The sequence below is a fragment of the Budorcas taxicolor genome, chromosome 24 (assembly GCF_023091745.1).
Source record: "Budorcas taxicolor isolate Tak-1 chromosome 24, Takin1.1, whole genome shotgun sequence".
Lineage (NCBI taxonomy): Eukaryota > Metazoa > Chordata > Mammalia > Artiodactyla > Bovidae > Budorcas > Budorcas taxicolor.
Genome location: NC_068933.1, coordinates 39727315 through 39747733, shown reverse-complemented (window position 1 = coordinate 39747733; position 20419 = coordinate 39727315). Strand labels below are relative to the sequence as shown.

General features: G+C 46.3%; 1 protein-coding gene across 1 annotated transcript in view; it reads left to right on the top strand.

Moving 5' to 3' along the window:
- The window catches only part of RARB (retinoic acid receptor beta), a 183383-nt gene that overhangs the window by 21932 nt on the left and 141032 nt on the right, over positions 1-20419 (top strand). The window contains exon 2 of the mRNA XM_052661557.1: positions 12778-12926. Within this exon, the coding sequence (XP_052517517.1) occupies positions 12778-12926 (149 nt within the window). The remainder of the gene's footprint in view (positions 1-12777; positions 12927-20419) is intronic.

The window sequence follows — 20419 nt, the reverse complement described above, 5'->3', positions numbered from 1 at the left end:
GTTTCCTGTCGTCTAAGGTGTTGGTCACATTAAGACATGGCTCGCCTACCTGCTCCCAGATATTGTAACAAAGACTCAAAAGTAGAGTTCTGTGGTTTACCTGGGGTGAGCCCGGCAGTGTGCTATACATGCTTGTCATCCCCATTTCCCAGATTAGGAAACTGAGGCCCAGGAAGCTGACCTGACCTTCATTTGTACCATTTTTTTCCTTTTTTTTTTTTAGATTCCACATGTAAACACTGCTCAGAGGCAGTGTCAGGAACTGGGCCCCTGCCTCTGTCTCCCCGGCTACGGGAAATTATTTTTTTTTGTCCTAAATTTCGTCCCACAAGTAGTTTCCTTACCCTTGAGCAGGGTTCTTCAACCTCAGCATTATTTCTAATCTGGGCCAGACAGTTTGTTGCTGTTTGCCGGTGGGGTGCGGAAGGGCTGTCCTGTGTGCCGTGGGATGTTTGTTATTTGCTTTTATTTATTTGACTGCTCTGGGTCTTAGCAGCAGCACATAGGATCTTTGCTGACACATGCGGGATCTAGTTCTCTGACCAGGGATGGAACCCCGGCCCCCTGCATTGGGAGCTTGGAGTCTCAGCCGCTGGACCACCAGGAAAGCCTTGTGTGGTTGACTTACACTCTTGTGTTAGTTTCAGGTATACAGCAAAGTGAGTCAGTTTCATATATATACATATATATATGTATAAAGTGGATATGTGTATTTTAGACTTTTCCCATGTAGATCATTATGGAGCTTTGCATAGAAGTGACCTGTGCTAACAGCAGGTTCCTATTGGTTATCTGTTTTATATACAGTGGTGTGTACATGCCACCCCAGTCTCCCAGCTTACCCCAGCTCCCTCCTTTCCTCCTTGGCAACCAGGAAGCTTTGTTTTCTACATTTGAGATTCTGTTTTGTAAATAGAGTCATTTATACCACTGTTTTTAGGTCCCACATATAAACGGCACTGTCTGGTATTTGTCTTTCTCTGACTTACCTCACTCACGTATGATAATCTCAAGGTCCATCATATTGCTGCTTGTGTGCCTACTGAGTCACTTCAGTTGTGTCCAGCTCTTCGTGACCCCATAGAGTATGGCCCACCAGGCTCTTCTCTCCATGGGATTCTCCAGGCAAGGACGCTGAAGTGGGCAGCCATTCCTTGCTCCAGGGGATCTTCCCAACCCTGGGACTGAACCCTCATCTCCTACATCTCCTTCATTGGCAGGTGGATTCTTTACCACTAGCACCACCTGCTGCAAAGAGCATTATTTCATTTTTTGTGGCCGACTAATATTCCTTTATATATATGTGCGCCACGTCTTCATCCATTCCTCTGTGGGCATTTAGGTTGCTTCCGTTTCTTGGTTATCGTAGAGAATGCTTCTGTGAACACTGGGGTACACTGTGGGATGTTTGGTAGCATCCTTGGCCTGTAATCAATAAATGCCTGTCAGTCAGTCAGGTCAGTCGCTCAGTCGTGTCCGACTCTTTGCAACCCCATGAATTGCAGCACGCCAGGCCTCCCTGTCCATCACCAACTCCCAGAGTTCAACCAACATCACCAACTCAAACTCATGTCCATTGAGTCAGTGATCCCATCCAGCCATCTCATCCTCTGTCGTCCCCTTCTCCTCCTGCCCCTAATCCTTCCCAACATCAGAGTCTTTTCCAATGAGTCAACTCTTCACATGAGGTGGCCAAAGTACTGGAGTTTCAGCTTTAGCATCAGTCCTTCCAAAGAACACCCAGGACTGATCTCCTTCAGAATGGACTGGTTGGATCTCCTTGCATTCCAAGGGACTCTCAAGAGTCTTCTCCAGCACCACAGTTCCAAAGCATCAATTCTTCGGCACTCAGCCTTCTTCACAGTCCAACTCTCACATCCATACATGACCCCTGGAAAAACCATAGCCTTGACTAGATGGACCTTTGTTGGCAAAGTAATGTCTCTGTTTTTGAATATGCTATCTAGGTTGGTCATAACTTTCCTTCCAAGGAGTAAGCGTCTTTTAATTTCATGGGTGCAGTCACCATCTGCAGTGATTTTGGAGCCCAAAAAATAAAGTCTGACACTGTTTCCACTGTTTCTCCATCTACTTCCCATGAAGTGATGGGACCAAATGCCATGATCTTCGTTTTCTGAATGTTGAGCTTTAAGCCAACTTTTTCACTCTCCTCTTTCACTTTCATCAAGAGGCTTTTTAGTTCCTCTTCACCTTCTGCCATAAGGGTGGTGTCCTCTGCATATCTGAGGTTGTTGATAAATAACCTGTAGTTATTTAACATGATAAATGCCTGTAGTTGCCCCCAATTATGACAGCCAGAACCTCTCCAGACCTTGCCAACTATGTCTTAGGAGGCAAAAATCAGTGTTAGTTAAGAGCCATTGTTCAGTGTTAAAAAAGTTGGAGGGAAAAGTGGACGGATGGGGAGGTCTGGGTTGATCATCTCTTACTGAACACTGTGCCAGGCAAGTTGCAAACATGCTCTCTGTTTCACCAGCAGGAATTTTAGGATTATCTGCAGTGTCCAAGAGGACACTGGGGTGCAGAGAAGGAAAGAAGACTTTCTGGCCACTAAAGTAATCAGGGGCAGAAGAGGCATCCCAGCCAGGTGGTTCTGGCAGCAAAGCCCATGACCTTCCCATCATTCCTGACACGGCTTTCTGCAGGTTCAGGGCATTTTAGTTCTTTTTAGGAAACAAGAAAACCCAGATGATGAGGATTGAATTGGTTTCCACGTTATTTTGAAACCGCTAATTTGAGTGTGTACCTGTAAAATAACAACAAAATATAACAAAAAACAACACTTCTTTGCAGCAAACAGTGACCCAGTAAGTACAGCATTACTTTGTTGCAAGAGAGGGGTTGGCTGCATTCTGGTGTCTTTACCCTTGAACTTACTCAGAGCTGGGACGAGTGGCAAAAATTTCCACGTGACAAAATGTCCTCTATTCTATTGTGGCCGACTAATATTCCATTATATATATGTGCGCCACGTCTTTATCCATTCCTCTGTGGGCATTTAGGTTGCTTCCGTTTCTTGGTTATCGTGGAGAGTGTTCTGTGAGCACTGGGGTACACGGTGGGATGTTTGGTAGCATCCTTGAACTTACTCAGAGCTGGGAAGAGTGGCAAAAATTTCCACGTGACAAAATGTCCTCTATTCCCCCAAAGTATCCTCCTCTCATTACTTTTCTGTAAGGCTGGTATCAGTGTGATTTTCAAATATATTTATAGGATATAAGCAAACAATTGTGTATCTAAGATGATATACATTTTAATGCTCTTGTTTTAATTCACTGTGGGTATAAGAAATTTGAGCAGATAATAGAATGTCGTTTGTTAGTGCAAAAATTGCTTTTTAAGAAATATGGGAATCCTGATTGGAAGTAGAATATGAGACTGAATCATTTGGTGTGGAGATTAACTCTTTAGGGACCTGCCTATTGCGATGCAATTAGCTTCATCTGTACTTGACTCCAGAGACTCGGTCTAGCGTTTGTTGCGTTAACGCCTTCCATTTCTGATGCCTCTCTGCTCACATCATTAATAAGTAGTTAGATGTGTCAGGCCGTTAAGTGATTTTAAGAGAGAATTTATTTTAACCTGTCACAAGCTATCTTAGTCTGTCCTAGAAAATAGTGATCTAAAGCATCGGCTGTTACAAACGTCACCTAAAACAACCTAGGAGATAATTTTCGACTATGTTCCTTGAAGCAAGAAAGCATATTATAAAAATGAAATGTAGGTGTTGAATGTGTCATAGTCCCTTAGGAAAATATGACAGCACTTCCCATGGTAAAAGTCCGTCCCAGGAATAATTTCTGCTGCTGGCCAAGAGCCCAGGCAGGTGTAGCTGCGGTACAGGAAGGTCAGTGGATCCTCAGCCCGTCTCTCTTGGTAAGTCCTAAACTATCTTGTCAAATTTAACCCTGTCTTGATTCAAGTCAGTGTTTGGAAAATTATAACCATCAATTGTAAGCAAGGGAGGTACCCAACCCTGGAGTTCTCCAATGTCAGTAAATAGGCCTTAGCGGACCACACCTAGTGGTGTTCCTAGCAGAGGAAGGAGATAAAGGAGGTGGGTTAAAAAGCTTTAAAAACTGTGGGTTTGAGTGAAACAAGAGTAATATGGAGACTTCCCTCGAGGTCCAGTGGTGAAGACCTCGCCTTCCAATGCAGGGCCTGTGGGTTCCATCCCTGCTCCCTGAGCTAAGATCCCACGTGCCTCCTGGTCAAAAACACCAAAACATAGAACAGAAGCAATATTGTAACAAATTCAATAAAGACTTTAAACATGGTCCACATTAAAAAAAAAATCTTAAAAAAGAGTATCTATTCAGCCAGTTAAATCTCTTGTAAAACTAATAGTCTTGTGTTTAAATTTCTGGGATGCTAAGGCGCCTCCTTCGGGGGCCCTCCCCTCCCTTCCCCCAGGGGCTGGAGGCGGAGTCAATGAGGTTCTGCCTTAGTTTCAGGCACTGAGGCAGTCCTGGGCGCTTAGTAGGTGCTCAGTAAATGGTGGGTGCTGTTAGTTCAGCCCTCCAACTCTGACCGCCCCCTCCGCCAACTAAAACCCACTGCCAAAATTCCGTGGGAGAAGATGCAGGCTTCTGGTGGGCATAAACACACTGGCAGCCTGGAGATCTGAATGGTGTACTAACTGCCCAAGGAGGGGAGGGTTCGGGGCGGACCTGAGCAAAGGGGAAGCCGGCACAGTCCCCGTGCCAAATTGACTCAGCAGATTGTTTGGGATTCCGGAGAGGTTAGGACAGTAACAAGGCATTTTTATGTCCGGGTGCCTCCGATGTTGCTGCTGGGCCTGGGAATTATCTGGGGCTTTTGTTAACATGCCTGTTTGGATTCGGCAGGCACTTCTGGGGCGGGGCTGGCGGGGCGCGCGGGAGTCTCGCCTTCCACCGGGCTCCCAGTGGTGCGAGGCAGGGGCCGCAGCTTGGAAGGCCAGCCTTTCTTTAAGGGCTTGAAAATCAAAGTCCTCCCCGCCGCTCTGGTCCCCTGCCTGTGCTCAGCACCTGTTGCCCGCGCGGTGCGAAGAGCAGAGGTTCTCAGACCGCCAGCCCCAGCCCCAGCCCTGGGCCAGCATCCCGGGCGACCCGGGCAAGCACACACTCCTTCAGGGTCACGGGCAGGTTACTGAGTCAAGATTGCCGGAGCCCGCCCCGGCGTCCCCCTCCCCTCCGCTTCCCCAGACCCGGGACTGATCTCGGAGCTGCTTAGGGATAACAAAGCCAGCAGCGGAGCGAGGCGAGACCGTTCCAAACCCGAGTTTTTCTTCTTTGGCAATCACCTAATTTTCAAAATGCGATTCACAGATTTGAAAAATCCCCCGAGTGTGGAAACAAACCGCTTTTCCTGAAAGATGATTAAAAGCAGACCCCGCCCCCACCCCCACTGTAAAATTAAATGAGCGGCCGCACTGAGGCCCCCCGCTCTCACGTGTAAAAAATATTTCAATAGAGGGCCGCGTGCGCGCGCGCGCATGCGTACGCGCCCGCAGCGCAGAATCTGGTTCTAATTACTTGTACTTTGGTTGAACTTTGGCGTTTCCTTTGACTTTCTCCCTAATGTATGTGAGCTGTGGGCCTTGCGATCCTGCAGTGCATCCACAGAAAAAGGAGGGGGGGAAATCCAGACCGGCTCTCTTCGGTGCCAACAAAAATGAAACCCAACTGAATGTTTTGACCAAATGCAACACTTTGCGCTTCTCCCTTAATTAGCTGAAATGACTCCCTCCCACAGGGTCCCGGAGCTCGGGGCTCGAAATTCCCCGGGGGCCGTGCAGGAAATGCCTTTTGCTTTACAATTCCTTTCTTTTTCTTTTAAGGCTCGGCTGCCCAGAGAGTGTATTAAAATACTGTCTTAATCATCGAAGGTTCTCGTAAAAAAGGCAAGACTTTCGTGACGCGGGATGCCTGCCCCGCCCGCGTCTAATCAGGCCCAACGTAAAACCCTGAAGTCTGTCAACATGGCTTACCCAGCTGTAAATTAATTCTCACAAAGAAAAAAAAAGAAAAGAAAAACAGTATACGGGGCCTTCTCTTAAAAAAGTTATCTGCTGCTTAATCTAACCTTTAGAAGAATGCCAGGCATGTTAGGAATTGTGAAGGGAGCTATTGTTAGAAGCTTTCTGTGTGTTTAAATGACACTCAGGTGTGTTGTAACAACAAGGACATTTATACTGTTTTCTCAGGTGAGTTAAGTTATAAGCACCAAGTCCTCTTAACATGCAATAGCATTATTATTATTTTTTTTTTATTTTGGAGTGAATTAAACCTCCAGAGTTGTGACAGTGTTTTAAAAAGCTGTGACACTTGGGAGTGCTGGCATTCTGCTTTTGTGCAGAGTCTGGTCAGTGGAGACTTCGTTTAGTTTGTTTTCGTTTTGTCTGCAAACAACCTCAGAGTTTGCAGTCCTTCAGAGCTGTGCTTCTCACAGTGCCAGCTTCAGCCCCTTGCCAGTCCTGGAAGAATGGGGCAGCGAGAGCAGATGTTTAGAAATTTGTCCAGCAATTTGACAGAGTAATTTTATGTCTAGAAAAAAATCGGGTTTTTTCCTCTTTTTAACTTGTAGCTTGTGTTTTGAGCATCTTTTATGAAATTCCTTTTTTCTTGGAAATTTCATTTTGTATCTTTTTCCCCCTCGAGATTTGCTTTTATTAGTATCAATCTATGATGAAAACAACAAAAAAAGAAATTGTCCTTTACCATAGATAGTCTGAAAATCACTCATTTAAAGCAAAAGCCTTCCTCACCGCCCCCCCTCCGCCCCCAAGAAGCCTGCTGCTGATCATGGTCCAGACACACCTGGAGGAGAGTTAGTATGAAGGCAATCAAGACTTGTGACGGCTTTTCTGCAAGGAAGGTGCCTCTAGCTTTGTTTGCCCAAGTGACAGCCTCCTCTGCATGGAGGGAACAGAGAGATTTAGAATATGGGCTAGAAGCTTCTGTTAATGCAGGTGTGGACTGGCTGTCTCCTTTGGCAGCCTGGAGAAGGCCCCTGGGCACCTCTGGTGCTGACTCTGCTCTGGGCAGGGGCCCGTGGAGCCAAACATCCACCTCGCCTGAGCGCAGAAGTTCCTGCCTTGGCGGTTCCCTGACAGCCGGGCTGGTGTGCAGTTTGGATGCGGCCCTGGAGGCTGCTGTTGTCGGGGAGGCAGCCACCAGCCAAAACTGAACAGGACACTAGGTAAGCAGGGAAATAAAGAAAAAGCAGGTCCAGATGAGTCCTCAAAGGCTGCTTTTCCCCAAACTGAAGTTGCCACAGGATGGCTGGAGTGCCGTTGTTTTATTGGATGACACCAGCCTCTTTTTTCCCCCAGGGGAAGTCTAAAAACTGCATTCTTCGGCCTGCCTGACATCGCTGAATGGGGTAATACAGGACACGTTGTCTGCTGAGCCTGCAGAGTTTTTGAGCAAAAATTTTATCATTCCATAGACTGATTGTGCTTGCTCAGAATAAGGAACAGAATGTTTGAGGCCTCTCAAGGGCATTTGATGAATCTAACTCTCATTTAAAGGGACTAATAGATTATTGATTTAAGCAGGATGACAGGGAGCAGATCAATGGCCAGGCACTCTGTAGCTGTCTTAAACACCAGAACTGAAGGGAGCTGTGGGCTGCCCACCTGGCTTGTTCCCCGCTGTCTTCATCGGGGTGGAAATAAACGGGGGACACGGGGAGGAGGAGCACTAATAAAACTTGGCCAAAGTTATGTTTTTGCTGTTACGGAAAAGGCCAGAGATTGCCTTAAAGTTCACATCCGCTTTTATATTGATGCCATATCCTCGTTGTAATTCTGGAGCTCGTGTTGGCTTGTTTGCTAAAAGCCGGCTTGGGCGGTCTCACGGCACCACTGAGATTTTTCTTCTTTTGCTTCGCATTGTTCTAGTGTCGTGGGCCACACGGAAGAAGGGAGAGACCAGCAATTATCCAGTTGGGGGGAAGTTTGACTACATACAGTCAGTTAATTCTTTACCACCAGTGGGAAATTTTTTCCAGAGATCATTGTTTCTTGTGACATATTGAGTCTTTTCTGTTTATGTTTCTGTGGGATGCACGCATGGCACGGGTAAGATTCACATGGCAAAACCGCAGCAGAATCAATTCATTCTTCAGAACAGCCTGGTCACCTCTGGGAAGACTCCCATGATTTTTCTGCGCTGCATAAGGCTTATATAGCCCTCTGTACCCACTCCAGTGTTCTTGCCTGGAGAATCTCAGGGACGGGGGAGCCTGGTGGGCTGCCGTCTATGGGGTCGCACAGACTCGGACACGACTGACGCGACTAAGCTGCAGCAGCAGCCGCCCTCTCTGATATGTCATTTCTCCGTGGTTCCCAAACTGCTGCAATGTGGATTCACCTGGGAATATTTTTTAAAAAGCACTGATGCCTGGCTCCCACTCCCAGGCATTCTGGCGTAATCGGTCATAGATACAGCCTAAGCATTAGGAAGTTTTAAAGCTCCCCAGGTAATTCTAATATACAGCCAAGTTTGAGAACCACTGTATTATATTTCTAATTGTTAGTTTACTCTATATTGGGCCAAACTTGTCAGGGCTAAGGGATTACACCATGTACCGTCCGTAGCATATAACATACGCTTGGCATGTTACAGCCGCTCAGGGATTTAAACAATTAAACACATGAGCATCCGTTGTACAAATATGGGAAAGTTCATAGCACTGCTGGTGAAATCACCACAGCCTTAGGAGAAGTCCACAGCGTTCACTATTGATTGCTTCCAAATAGAACATTTTCATCTGTACAACTGTTCAGAAAAAGTCTTCTGATTCCGTCTTTGGTTATAAGTGACTCTCCTCCACTGGAAAGGCTTTTACTGGCCTTTTATAACACGTCTCAGGATTTTGAGGCCTCTCCCCTTTCAGATGCTTTGCCAAAGTTGCTTGGGATTAGATTGCCTGCAGTTCTGTTTCCTCTCTTTGGGAGGGAGGGATGCTGGACGCTCTCAACACATGAATTCGAAGCGGCGTATTTATGGAAATTACACCCACTTCTAAAATTTAGGAGGCAGCTCTGACAGCTGAGTCCAGCCCTAACAGGACTCTATTTACAACTTTGCTAAACCAGCCAGATTAGCTGTTCTACATGAGCCAGTGGGACGTTAAAATACACTCTCCCCACCCTGCACGCAACTCAGGACCAACCTTGGTGGTGATGACCCAGCTTGGGCCCTGGAGGGGAACTAAAGACACACAGATAAAACCAATCAGAAAGTTCTAGGAGGCATTTAGGGGCAGACTCACATTGATACCTACGAGTGTAAGTTGACACAGCCGCTCTGGAAATAACAAAATAACTATACCTTTCGAATTAATGATTCTACTTCTGAGATTTTATCCTAAGGACATAGTCAGAAATGTGCTGAGATTAGCTACAAAGATACTCATCATGATGGAATGTTTTATGGGAAAGAATATTTATTGACAAGGAAACAAACTCATGACACAGTAAGTTAAACAAAGTTGCAAACAGAATCTACACTATATTCCACTTTTTAAAATAAACGAAAAACATTTACATTCACAGTAAAATGTTTTGAAGGACAGATGCCGAGATAACAGTAATTTTCTCTGAGTGAAAGGATTGTGGGTAATTCTGTATGGGTTTGTTTTCTTAGTTTTTTTTTTTTTTTTTTTCAGGGCTCCAGAAGCTTTTAATTTTTTAACTTCTCTGAAATCAGGCTGTGTCTCACAAGCACTCATGGATCATAATTTAATTGGCAATACTCTTTCTTAAATGATAATGTAGAATAACTATGCATTTTATAATCAAGGGTAACTCAGGATAACAACAGCAGTAGCAGTATCTTGGGTTTTTTAAAAATTGAAATATAGTTCATCTCCAGTACTGTGTAAATTACAGATGTACACTGCAGTGATTCACAATTTTTAAAGTTTATGTTCCATAAAATATTGGCTCTGTTCCCCATGTTGTATCCTTATTGTTGTTGTTTTTAGTCCTTGTTGTTCAGTAGCTAAGACATGTGTGATTCTTTGTGACCCCATGGACTGTACCCCTCCAGAGTCCCCTGTTCATGGGATTTCCCAGGCAAGAATCCTGGAGTGGGTTGCCATTTCCTTCTCCAGGGGATCTTTCCTAATCCTGAGATCAAACCTGCGTCTCCTGAGTTGCAGGTTGATTCTTTACCCCTGAGCCACCAGGGAAGCTCCTTGTATCCTTGCAGCTTATTTGGTATTGTTCCCCTAGATTTTTAGCAAACAGTGGTATATCATTTTGTACTGTTTTCTTGTTGATGCTATTATGACTCATTTGCTTTTGATGAAGCTGATGAGCTTAGTGTGAGGCATCCTTTTGTATCTGTAGTTTGATAGCTGATCTGATGAGCTTTTGTGACATCTTAAATGTGGATTGGGCTGCGATTATGCCAAGCTACCCAGGAGAGACGATACTGGATTTATCTACTAGACCTGTGCAGCTCTAATGAATTCATTCCAAGATTCTTCTGAATTATGAAAATACTATAATTATAGTTGATTCTCTTCCAAAGGGATAATTAATTACTTTTAAAGGAAGCAAATGAGTATTTGAAAGCTATTTGGTTTCTAATTTTACCATTTAACAACTTAGAGGGGCATTTGGGGCTTGGAATGAAGACAAAGAAGGAAAATTGAAAAAGCTCGTGTATTAATTCATTGAATATTTATCGATTACCCACCTGTGATGTGCCAGAACCTCTTCTGGGCCTGGAGCAGAGTTATAAACATTCCATCTAAGTTCCTTGGTTTCCCGAGACCCAGACTTGTGGGGTAGCACAAGCAGAATATAAAATGGTGTGCACGGACATTCTAAATTTAGACACTAGTTGGGTTTTATAGAAAATAAAATGAGATACAGTGACCAGGAGTGGGAAGGGGCCTTTTATTCAGAAAACCCATCTGTGAGGAGCCGACATCTGCTCTAAGATGTAGGAGAGAAGAGGCTCGAGACGTATGAAGGTCTCGGAAGTTCCAGAAACGGAGAACGCTTAGCGTGATGCCCATAACACTGACACCGGAGCTTGGCCTGCTCAAGGGACAGAACAGACACCACGTGTTCAGAGGTCAGTCAGGGAGGAAACTCATTGCATCCGATGACATCGCTAAGGCGCCATATCAGGAGGAGCCTTCCTGAACACCTAGCAAGGAGTTTGCTGTCCTCGGTGACTGCTGGAGGGCTTCGGGCAGGTTCGGCAGAGGGTTGGTTTTAACTCTGGAGCAGCTATCTGACTGGGTGTTTGCAGAATGGGCCTGAGGCTAGAAGAGAGCGGGCCGGGAGGCTGGTGCAGAGGCTTCTGCAGCAGCTGAGGTGGGAGATGCTGGCAATCGCTAGGCTAGCCTGACAGCAGGATCCCAGACAGGAATGGGTGAGCAGTACGTGTAGGGAGGAGAGCCGACTTGCTGAAAGTTGGGCTACAAGACAATCCAGTCAGTAGAATAGCTGGTCTGGGAGAGGACGAACGGTGAAACAACTGGGAGTTTAATACTTTGAGAAATATACTGAATATTGTAAAGTGGTTGGACCCTGGAAGATTCTGGAACATTATTTGACCACTTTCAGTCACTCTCTCCCCTACTTCCATCATCATTTATGAGCAGTTTTGCCTGTAATAGAAATAGAACCACATCTTGCTTTGATTTGGAGCATAAATCTGGGGGGTGGGGATGGGAGAGTATTGGGGGTTGAAGTTCTGTCAAGTTTGTATTTCTCACGGATTTGGGATGGTTAGGTAATGAGATGGGGGTCCCCTGTTGGTTAATCTAGAATAAAGAGCAGCATCCGTCTGAGCCGTTATTAATGCAGTGCCGTGCTCTTCAAGCATTACTTGTCCATTCAGTCACCCGGCGGTTTGGTTCAGATGCAAATCTGGCTCCACGGTGGCTCAGTGGTCAAGAATCCACCTGCCAGTGCGGGAGACAGGAGATACAGGTTTGATCCCTGGGCTGGGAATATCCCCTGGAGGAGGAAATGGTGACCCACTCCCGTATTCTTGCCTGGGAGACCCCATGGACAGAGGAGCCTGGCGGGCTGCAGTCCAGGGGTTGCAAAGAGCCAGGCACAGCTGAGCACACACTGACTCCATGGGCTTGAGCTGGACCCTGATGACCACAGTTTCTAATCAGCTCTGATGCAGTGCTGATCTGCTGGTCTAAGGGGGACCCTGAATAGCAAAGATCTCACCCCCATTGCTCTTCGTCATGCTCAGCTCTGGCCCCGTGCTGAAGACCCTCCCCATTGTTGGATGGCTGTCTGGGGCATTTTCTCCCTTTGCCCTAAGGAGACTGACTTTTGGTTAAGTTACTGCAGGGTCAAGCAGGTCATCCCTGAGACTCTTAAATACACTGGAAGCTGGCGGAACTGGAGTCGAAAGAGCCCTGGGTGTGCGGTGTGAGCATCTGACTTTGTGTCCTGGCTCTACCACGGCCCTGTTGGTTTTGGATGAGTCACTGCGCTCCTCTGGGTTTCTGTTTCTCTTGACGGTAAACGGTGATAACATGACCTCCCTCCCGGTGCGGAAGCGTTCTGCCCGTGAGAGACACGCAGGATTGCTTTGTAAACTGCAAAGACCCACGTTAGGGGTAGCTCCCCCTGCAGTGCCCACCCTGACAGCTGGCCTTGTGGGCCTGTCCTGGCGATGTTGTAGCTGAACTGGGGGCGGAGGCCTGTGAACCCACTGGGGGGAAAGTCATGAACTGAAACATCTTTTCTCCCTTTTCTTCCCCTCTGCATCTCTGGCACAGCGATTGAGACCCAGAGCACCAGCTCCGAGGAACTGGTCCCAAGCCCCCCATCTCCGCTTCCGCCGCCCCGCGTGTACAAGCCCTGCTTCGTCTGCCAGGACAAGTCGTCCGGCTACCACTATGGGGTCAGCGCCTGCGAGGGGTGTAAGGTGAGTGCCAGCTGCAGGTCTGGGACACCTTGACATCTGTCCCGGCCTCTCCCATCAGTCTGGTGGTCTGGGCTGTGTTTGATGGTTTCATTTCTTCCTTATATAGCTCATTAGTTAAAAATGCAGAAACTTCTCCAGATGACTGATGGAAGCCAAATGTTCCAGGGCCCTTAAAATAACCCGTAGCAGTTCTTTTCAGGTAACAGGAGCCTTTTGAAGGCGTCCTGAAAAGCATCACCCTATTTCTCTTTAGAACATGCCGTCTGGTGTCTTTGTAGTTTTATTTTATTTTTAAATATGACTGACAGTCCCCTGAATCAACTTGCAGAGAATCCAAGGTTGAAATTGGGATTTATCTTCTGGCTGTTTCCTCAGCCCTGTGGCCTTTGAATTACAGTTTGATTTTCAGCCTGTAGGGACTCGCTACTGTGTATGGGTCATAAATTCAGGGGAGCTGGATTTAAAATTCCAGGCTACGGAGTCGTGGAGGCTGAACATGTGTCAGAGACTCTATGGCTGCTTTGAATCAAACTAGACAGTCATAATCGAGTCCAACAGGCTTAATTGAGTGAAAGAGCTGCTTACTTTTTTTTAAAGAGAGAAGAGAAACAAAGAATGACTTCATAGGCAGATCCAACTCACCCACAGACAGTCTTTCAAAGGCTTTGTGTCTGTCTTGAAGCCCTTCGCTAGATACACGGCTTAATTTCTGTTCTCACCGGTGGCAGTTCAGGTGTGTTGTTTAATGTGGAAAATTACAGCCTCCCAGCCCCCCACTCCCCACCCCACAGCCCCCCAGGTGCTCCAGGGCATTTTATCTTTGGCTGATGACGGTGGGTACTTACTGTGTGCTCGGGGTCTGTGACAAACCATCCTGAAATGGCGTGGCTTTGAGACCACAGCCTTTTCTTTGGTTTGCAACTCATGGGCCAGTGCTCTCGACCAAGTTCTGGGGGGGTCCGCGTGGTCCTGGCTGTGCTCCACGTGAACAGGATCAGCTGCATGTTAGCCGGCTGGCTCTGCTTCTGAGGGTGCTGTCTGTTAGGGGGTGAGGGCCTCTCTTCCCGATGGGCTGGCCCCGGTTATTCCCATGGGCAGGGTTCCAGAAGAGGGCACCAGGCTGCTCAAGGCCTCCGGAGGCCCAGAGGTTTCAGGCTCTGGCTCCAGACACATTCTGGTGTTGGCCAGAGCAGGTCAGAAGCCCAGCCTGTTAACGCAAGAGGTGGGAACATAAACTCCCTCTCAGCCCAAGGAACAGCCAAGACAGAAGATGAGAGGCGGGAGCTCAGGGGCAGGACCGATGGGGTCCTCGTGCACTGCGTTTGCCACACTGCGTGTCTGCTGGCCTGGGAACACGTGGCGGGGGACCCGAGACCCTCACTGCAGCTGTGACTCACCCACAGCCGGCCACCAGAAGAGCTGCGTGAGCAAACACCCAAGCGTCAGCCCCGCAAAGAGATTAGGTGACTTTTCCTTCCTTCTCAAGTCTTTTGAATAAGCATGTATTCGTTTAAAGGGTGAGGCCCACTTGGGGAAATTCATTATAGCCTGAGGGACATCTCTTTCTCTGGGATCATGCTGGCGTGAAAGGAAGGCGACTTCCTCCTGTAGCCTTAGATAGAGTGGGCAAGGTGGTGAGCATGGCGGCCAGCTGGCAGCTGGGTGTAAAGTGAAGCTTTCGTGCCCTCGAAGTACTGCTCAATATCGGTAACCCCTCGCTGAACCTACTGAATTTACCCTGAAATTTGGGAAGGGTTCAGAGAACCCCAGTTCCTTCTGCCCATGTGTTGTGCAGTGCATAAATACATCATTTTCTAGTGCTCATTTGAAAGTTAAATGAAAGGACACTCCTTTATTTCAAAAAACTTTGTCATCTGAGGTCCAGAAACCTTCATAAGGGCTGTTGTAACTCCACTTACCTGCTCCCTTTCGGCCCTGGGAAAAGAAAAGAGCCAGCGTGTCGGCTCGTGCCAGATCCCAGGCCCTGCCCACGTGTTAAGCTATTTCACGATCTCTGAAGGACAAGCTGTTTTAATCAGCTCTTAGTCAGCTAGTTCTCTGACCTCCTGCACAGGATTCTGACTCTTTTTAGGAAAAACCCCAACAAAAACAAGACCTGGACCAGTACAAGCAACTTTGATGAGCTTGGAAAAGCTGTTCAGAGTCCTGCTGGGGTGTATCTTTTCAGTAAAGAACAGTAAGCCCAATAAGGTCAGGTGAGCTGGCCAGCCAGCTGTCCAGCTTAAGGATTAAGCCCACCATAGCTTTGGACTATGGGTGGGCCTCTGAAAGCGTGGCCGCCTTGCCCCCTGATTGTTGAGGAAGACTGGTCTGCATTTTGGCTTGCTGGGAAGATTTAGTGACAAAATTCATAGAACTGAAAAGCTTACGAAGCCAAAAGTATGATGTAATCACCAAAGAAAAAAATATATAACTTTAAAAAATGAAATATAACTTTTGTTTCCATTTTAAAAATGACCAGTACAGTGCAGACTTTATTGTATTAAAAAAAAATAGAACATTAAAATAACCAATGTTCTACTCCGGGAGAGAAACCCCTGTTAAACCTGTTATATGCACGTTCTTATTTTTGTCGTTGTTGTTGTTGTTGTTGTTTTTACCAGAATATAGTTTTATATTGTACACTAGTTTTGACTTTCTTTTTAAATTTAATGATCTTTCATGACCAAAACGTAAGCAACTGCATAGTTTATAAGGCTGTACCATTAATGTAGTGGTTTATGGTACATCACAGTTTATTTAATGAATCCCCTGTTGTACAACTGAGGTGTTCCCGGTGTTTCTCTACTATAAATAATGCTTTGGTAAGTAGCCTTCTTGTTTATCTCTGATAACTTACTTAGGATAAATTAGTAGAGGTGGAATTTCTAGGTCAATGGCTCTGGAGATTTTTAAGGCTTAAACAAATTGCCAAAATGCCTTCTAAAAGACGTTTATCGGTGTAAGCTCTGTTAGGCTGATAGAGTTAATATTATCGAAGACTATTAGGACTCTCTCCCTTGTAATAATAAGGTAATGAGTCAAGAAACAACTTCTCAAACCACAATCTGGTTGTTTATAATGGGCCCTATGCCTGGTGCCGCTTCGAGCTACCAGCAGATCGACACCATGGCCCCCCACTGACCTGTAAGAGTGGGCCCACCCTTTGCCTGGAGATCAAAGATCGCACCTCTGGACTGGAAGCCCTTGCTCTAAAGTAGGATTCCCAAACAGAACTCAATTTGCATCTTTAAGAAGGAATATCCACAGTGACTCCGGCCTGTCGTGACCAGAGTGACCTTATTGACTGTTGTTTCAGGGAGAGAACCGCTGTCTCCCCAGGGACCAGGTGGCAGTATCGGCCTCAGAAGCTGATGAACGGGCCGTGGACTACCTCTGGGAACAGTCAGCAGCTGTGTGTTGACACGGCATCACCATGGCAACATAACCACTAGCTATCCCACAGGGATGTCCCGTTTAGGGGATTTCCAGCTAAGTGTTGGCAAATTTTTACAGGGGACAAAGGGTGCATAAAATTTTTACAGGGGACCAAGAGTACATAAAATGAACATGTGGTGTAGTTAGCTGAAAAGGTGTAACAGTATAAAGCTGTAAAGCTGATTTTCAGGTGTCTTTAAGAAACAGTTGCATTGCGCATAGCTAGAATTTGTGTAAAGTTTTGACCTTTATTATATTTTATATTTCCATATTTGTAGCTTTCAAAGGGTGTGGCATCTACAGTGAGAATACCAGGATTTGACTCCTAGCTAGGCTGCTTCCTAGTTTTCTGACCTTGGGCAAGCATCTTTAATTCTCTCTGTCTCTCCCTTTTCTCAGTGGGAAAAACAGAGCTAATAAGATCACCACCTTGTAATACTGTTGTGAATATGAGTTACTGTGAAGCATGTGCTTGGCACATCGTAAGCGGTTTATATGCTTAGTTATTGTTTGCAGTGCCATTAACGTTTTATGGTGACTTTAGCACACAGTACTGTAACATCGGTTAACATCTTAGTGTTCTTTCTTGTAATGTTCTTGCAGAAACTCCCTGTTCCCTTGTACGCAAGGAGACACTGCCTCTTTCCATCAAGACTTAGCTTAAGACCTAGCCAGTACTGGGCACCTCCGCTGATTACGCTAGGACAGGAGTTGGCACACTGATTCTGTAAAGACGAGACAGTAAACATTTTAGGCTTCAGAGGCCATATGCTTTCTGTTACAGCTACTCAACTCGGCCACTGTTGCATGAAAGAACCCACAGACAATATGTAAATGAATGGGCTTGGCTATGTTCCAATAAAACTTTATTTACAAAAACGGGCAGTAGACCATGTTTGGCCCCTGGGCCTAGTTTCCTGATCCCTGCAAAAGGAGACGGTGATACATCGTATCTTGCGTGTGTGCCTAGTCGCTCAGTCGTGTCTGACTTTGTGGACTGCAGCCCGCCAGGCTCCTCTACCCATGGGATTCTGTAGGCAGCAATACTGGAGTGGGTTGCCATGCAGTCCTCCAAGGGATCTTCCCAACCCCAGGGACTGAATCCCTGTTTCTTATGTCTCCTGCATTGGCAGGCAGGTTCTTTACCACCAGCACCGCCTGGGAAGCCCATCCAGTTTCTAAAACTCAGAAGCTGATGCCCAAAGCATTCATGCCAAAGGCGGCATCAGCTCTTTCTGGTGGACTGTGGGCCTAGGACAGCTGTGTCCCTCTCCTGCCTGCCCGATGTTGATGGCAACAGCTTCAGGACCACTCTCCCTATCTGTTCCTCCACCTCCTTATCACCCAGAGCCAGAGATGAGCAGTTTCCTTATAAGTCAGCTACTTCCAGAAATACCTGGTTTACTTTGGAGATGCTTGGTGGCATCAGCTCTTTCTGGTGGACTGTGGGCCTAGGACAGCTGTGTCCCTCTCCTGCCTGCCCGATGTTGATGGCAACAGCTTCAGGACCACTCTCCCTATCTGTTCCTCCACCTCCTTATCACCCAGAGCCAGAGATGAGCAGTTTCCTTATAAGTCAGCTACTTCCAGAAACACCTGGTTTACTTTGGAGACGCTTATGGGATATATTTTACAATCTGTTGTTGCCCAGTCACTCCGTCGTCTCCAGCTCTTTACAACCCCAGGCGGGCTTGCCTGTCCTTCACTGTGTTTCAGAGTTTGCTCAAAGTCATGTCCATTAAGTGGGTGATGTCATCCAACCATCTTATCCTCTGTCGCCCCCCTTCTCCTCCTCCCCTCAATCTTTCCCAGCATCGGGGTCTTTTCCAATGAGTTGGCTCTTCACATCAGTACATCAAAGTATTAGAGATTCAGCTTCAATATCAGTTCTTCCAGTGCATATTCAGTGCTGATTTCCTTTGGGATTAACTGGTTTGGTCTCATCTAAAGGGACTCTCAAGAGTCTTCTCTAGCACCACAGTTAGAAAGCATCAATTCTTCAGCGTTCAGCCTTCTTTATGGTCCAACTCTCAGCATCTGTACATGACTCCTGGAAAAACCGTAGCTTTGATTATACAGACCTTTGTTGGCAAAGTAATGTCTCTGCTTTTTAATATGCTGTCTAGGTTTGTCATAACTTTTCTTCAAGGAGTAAGTGTCTGAATTTCATGGCTGCACTCACTATCCACAGTGATTATGGAGCCCAATAAAATAAAGTCTGCCACTGTTATCTATTTGCCATGAAGGGATAGGAACAGGTGCCATAATCTAATTTATTAAATGCTGAGTTTTAAACGAGCCTTTTCACTCTCCTCTTTCACCTTTATCAAGAGGTTCTTTAGTTCCTCCTCACTTTCTGCCATTAGACTGGTATCATCTATATATCTGAGGTTATTGATGTTTCTCCCAGCAGTCTTGATTGCAGCTTGTGCTTCATCCAGTCTGACATTTCACATGTTGTACTCTGCAGAGAAGTTGAATAAGCTGAGTGACAATATACAACTTTGATGTACTCCTTTCCCAATTGTGAACCAGTCCAAGAACAGGACTGGTTCTTGACCTGCATACAGGTTTCTCAGGAGACAGGTAAGTTGGTCTGGTATTCCCATCTCTTGAAGAATTTTCCACAGTTTATTGTGATCTACACAGTTAAAGGATTTAGCATAGTCAGTGAAGCAGAATTAGATGTTTTTCTGGTATTCTCTGGCTTTTTCGATGATCCAGCAGATGTTGGCAGTTTGATCTGTGGTTCCTCTGCCTTATCTAAATCCAGCTTGTACATCTGGAAGTTCTTAGTTCACATAGTGTTGAAGCGTAGGTTGAAGGTTTTTGAGCATTACTTTGCTAGCATGTGAAATGAGTGCAATTGTGTGGTAGTTTGAACATTCGTTGGCATTGCCCTTCTTTGGGATTGGAATGAAAACTGACCTTTTCCAGTCCTGTGGGCACTGCTGAGTTTTCCTAATTTGATGGCATATTGAGTGCAGCACTTTCGCAGCATCATCTTTTAGGATTTGAAATAGTTCAACTGGAATTCCATCCCCTCCACCATATTTGTTCCTAGTGGTGCTTCCTAAGGCCCACTTGACTTCACACTCCAGGATGTATGACTCTAGGTGAGTGACTACACTGCTGTGGTTTTCCAGGTCTTTAAGACCCTTTTTTGCGTAGTTCTTCTGTGTATTCTTGCTCCCTCTTCTTCTGCTTCTGTTAGGTGCTTGCCATTCCTGTCCTTTATTGAGCCCATCTTTGCGTGAAATGTTCCCTTGTTATTTCCAGTTTTCTTGAACAGAGCTCTAGTCTCTCCCATTCTATTGTTTTCCTCAATTTTTTTTTGCATCGTTCACTGAGGAAGGCTTCCTTATCTCTCCTTGCTATTGTCTGGAACTCTGCATTCAGTTGGGTGGATCTTTCCCTTCTCCTTTGCCTTTCGCTTCTCTTCTTTCTCAGCTATTTGTAAGGCCTCCTCAGACAGCCACTTCGCCTTCTTGCATTTCTTTTTCTGTGGATAGGTTTGGTCACCGCCTCCTGTACAGTGTTACGAACCGCCATCCGTAGTTGTTCAGGTAGGCATTCTGTCTGCTAGATCTAATCCCTCGATCTTTTGTATCAGTTAACTTTTCCTGCCTAACGAAAAGCCTTAATGCTTTTCCCTTAAAACAAAAGACATTTCCGATTGGTTACGATTCTCTGCAGGTCTTCTTGTCTGGGCTGGCTTGGCTTGGGCCAGCTGATGCTACACAGTCAGGACCTTGACAGTGTGACTGGCTGCTCCCCTGTGAGCCCAGCCTGCCCTCCTTCGTGTAGTGTGGACAGGCTCCTGTCAGTAAGAGGACAGCACCAGTGTGCACACCTCTGGCTACGTCACATTTGCTCTTGTCCCTCCCACTGCCCAGGTGTGGTTATGCCATCATTCAATGGACAGAGAAATGGACACCACCCCTTATGGGGACACGTGGCCAAGTCACTCACTCAGCAAAAGGTGAGGATGCCGGAGCTGATGTGTGATCACACACCTCCTTCTATTGTGCCCTGGTGTTGTGTGGAATTAGTCC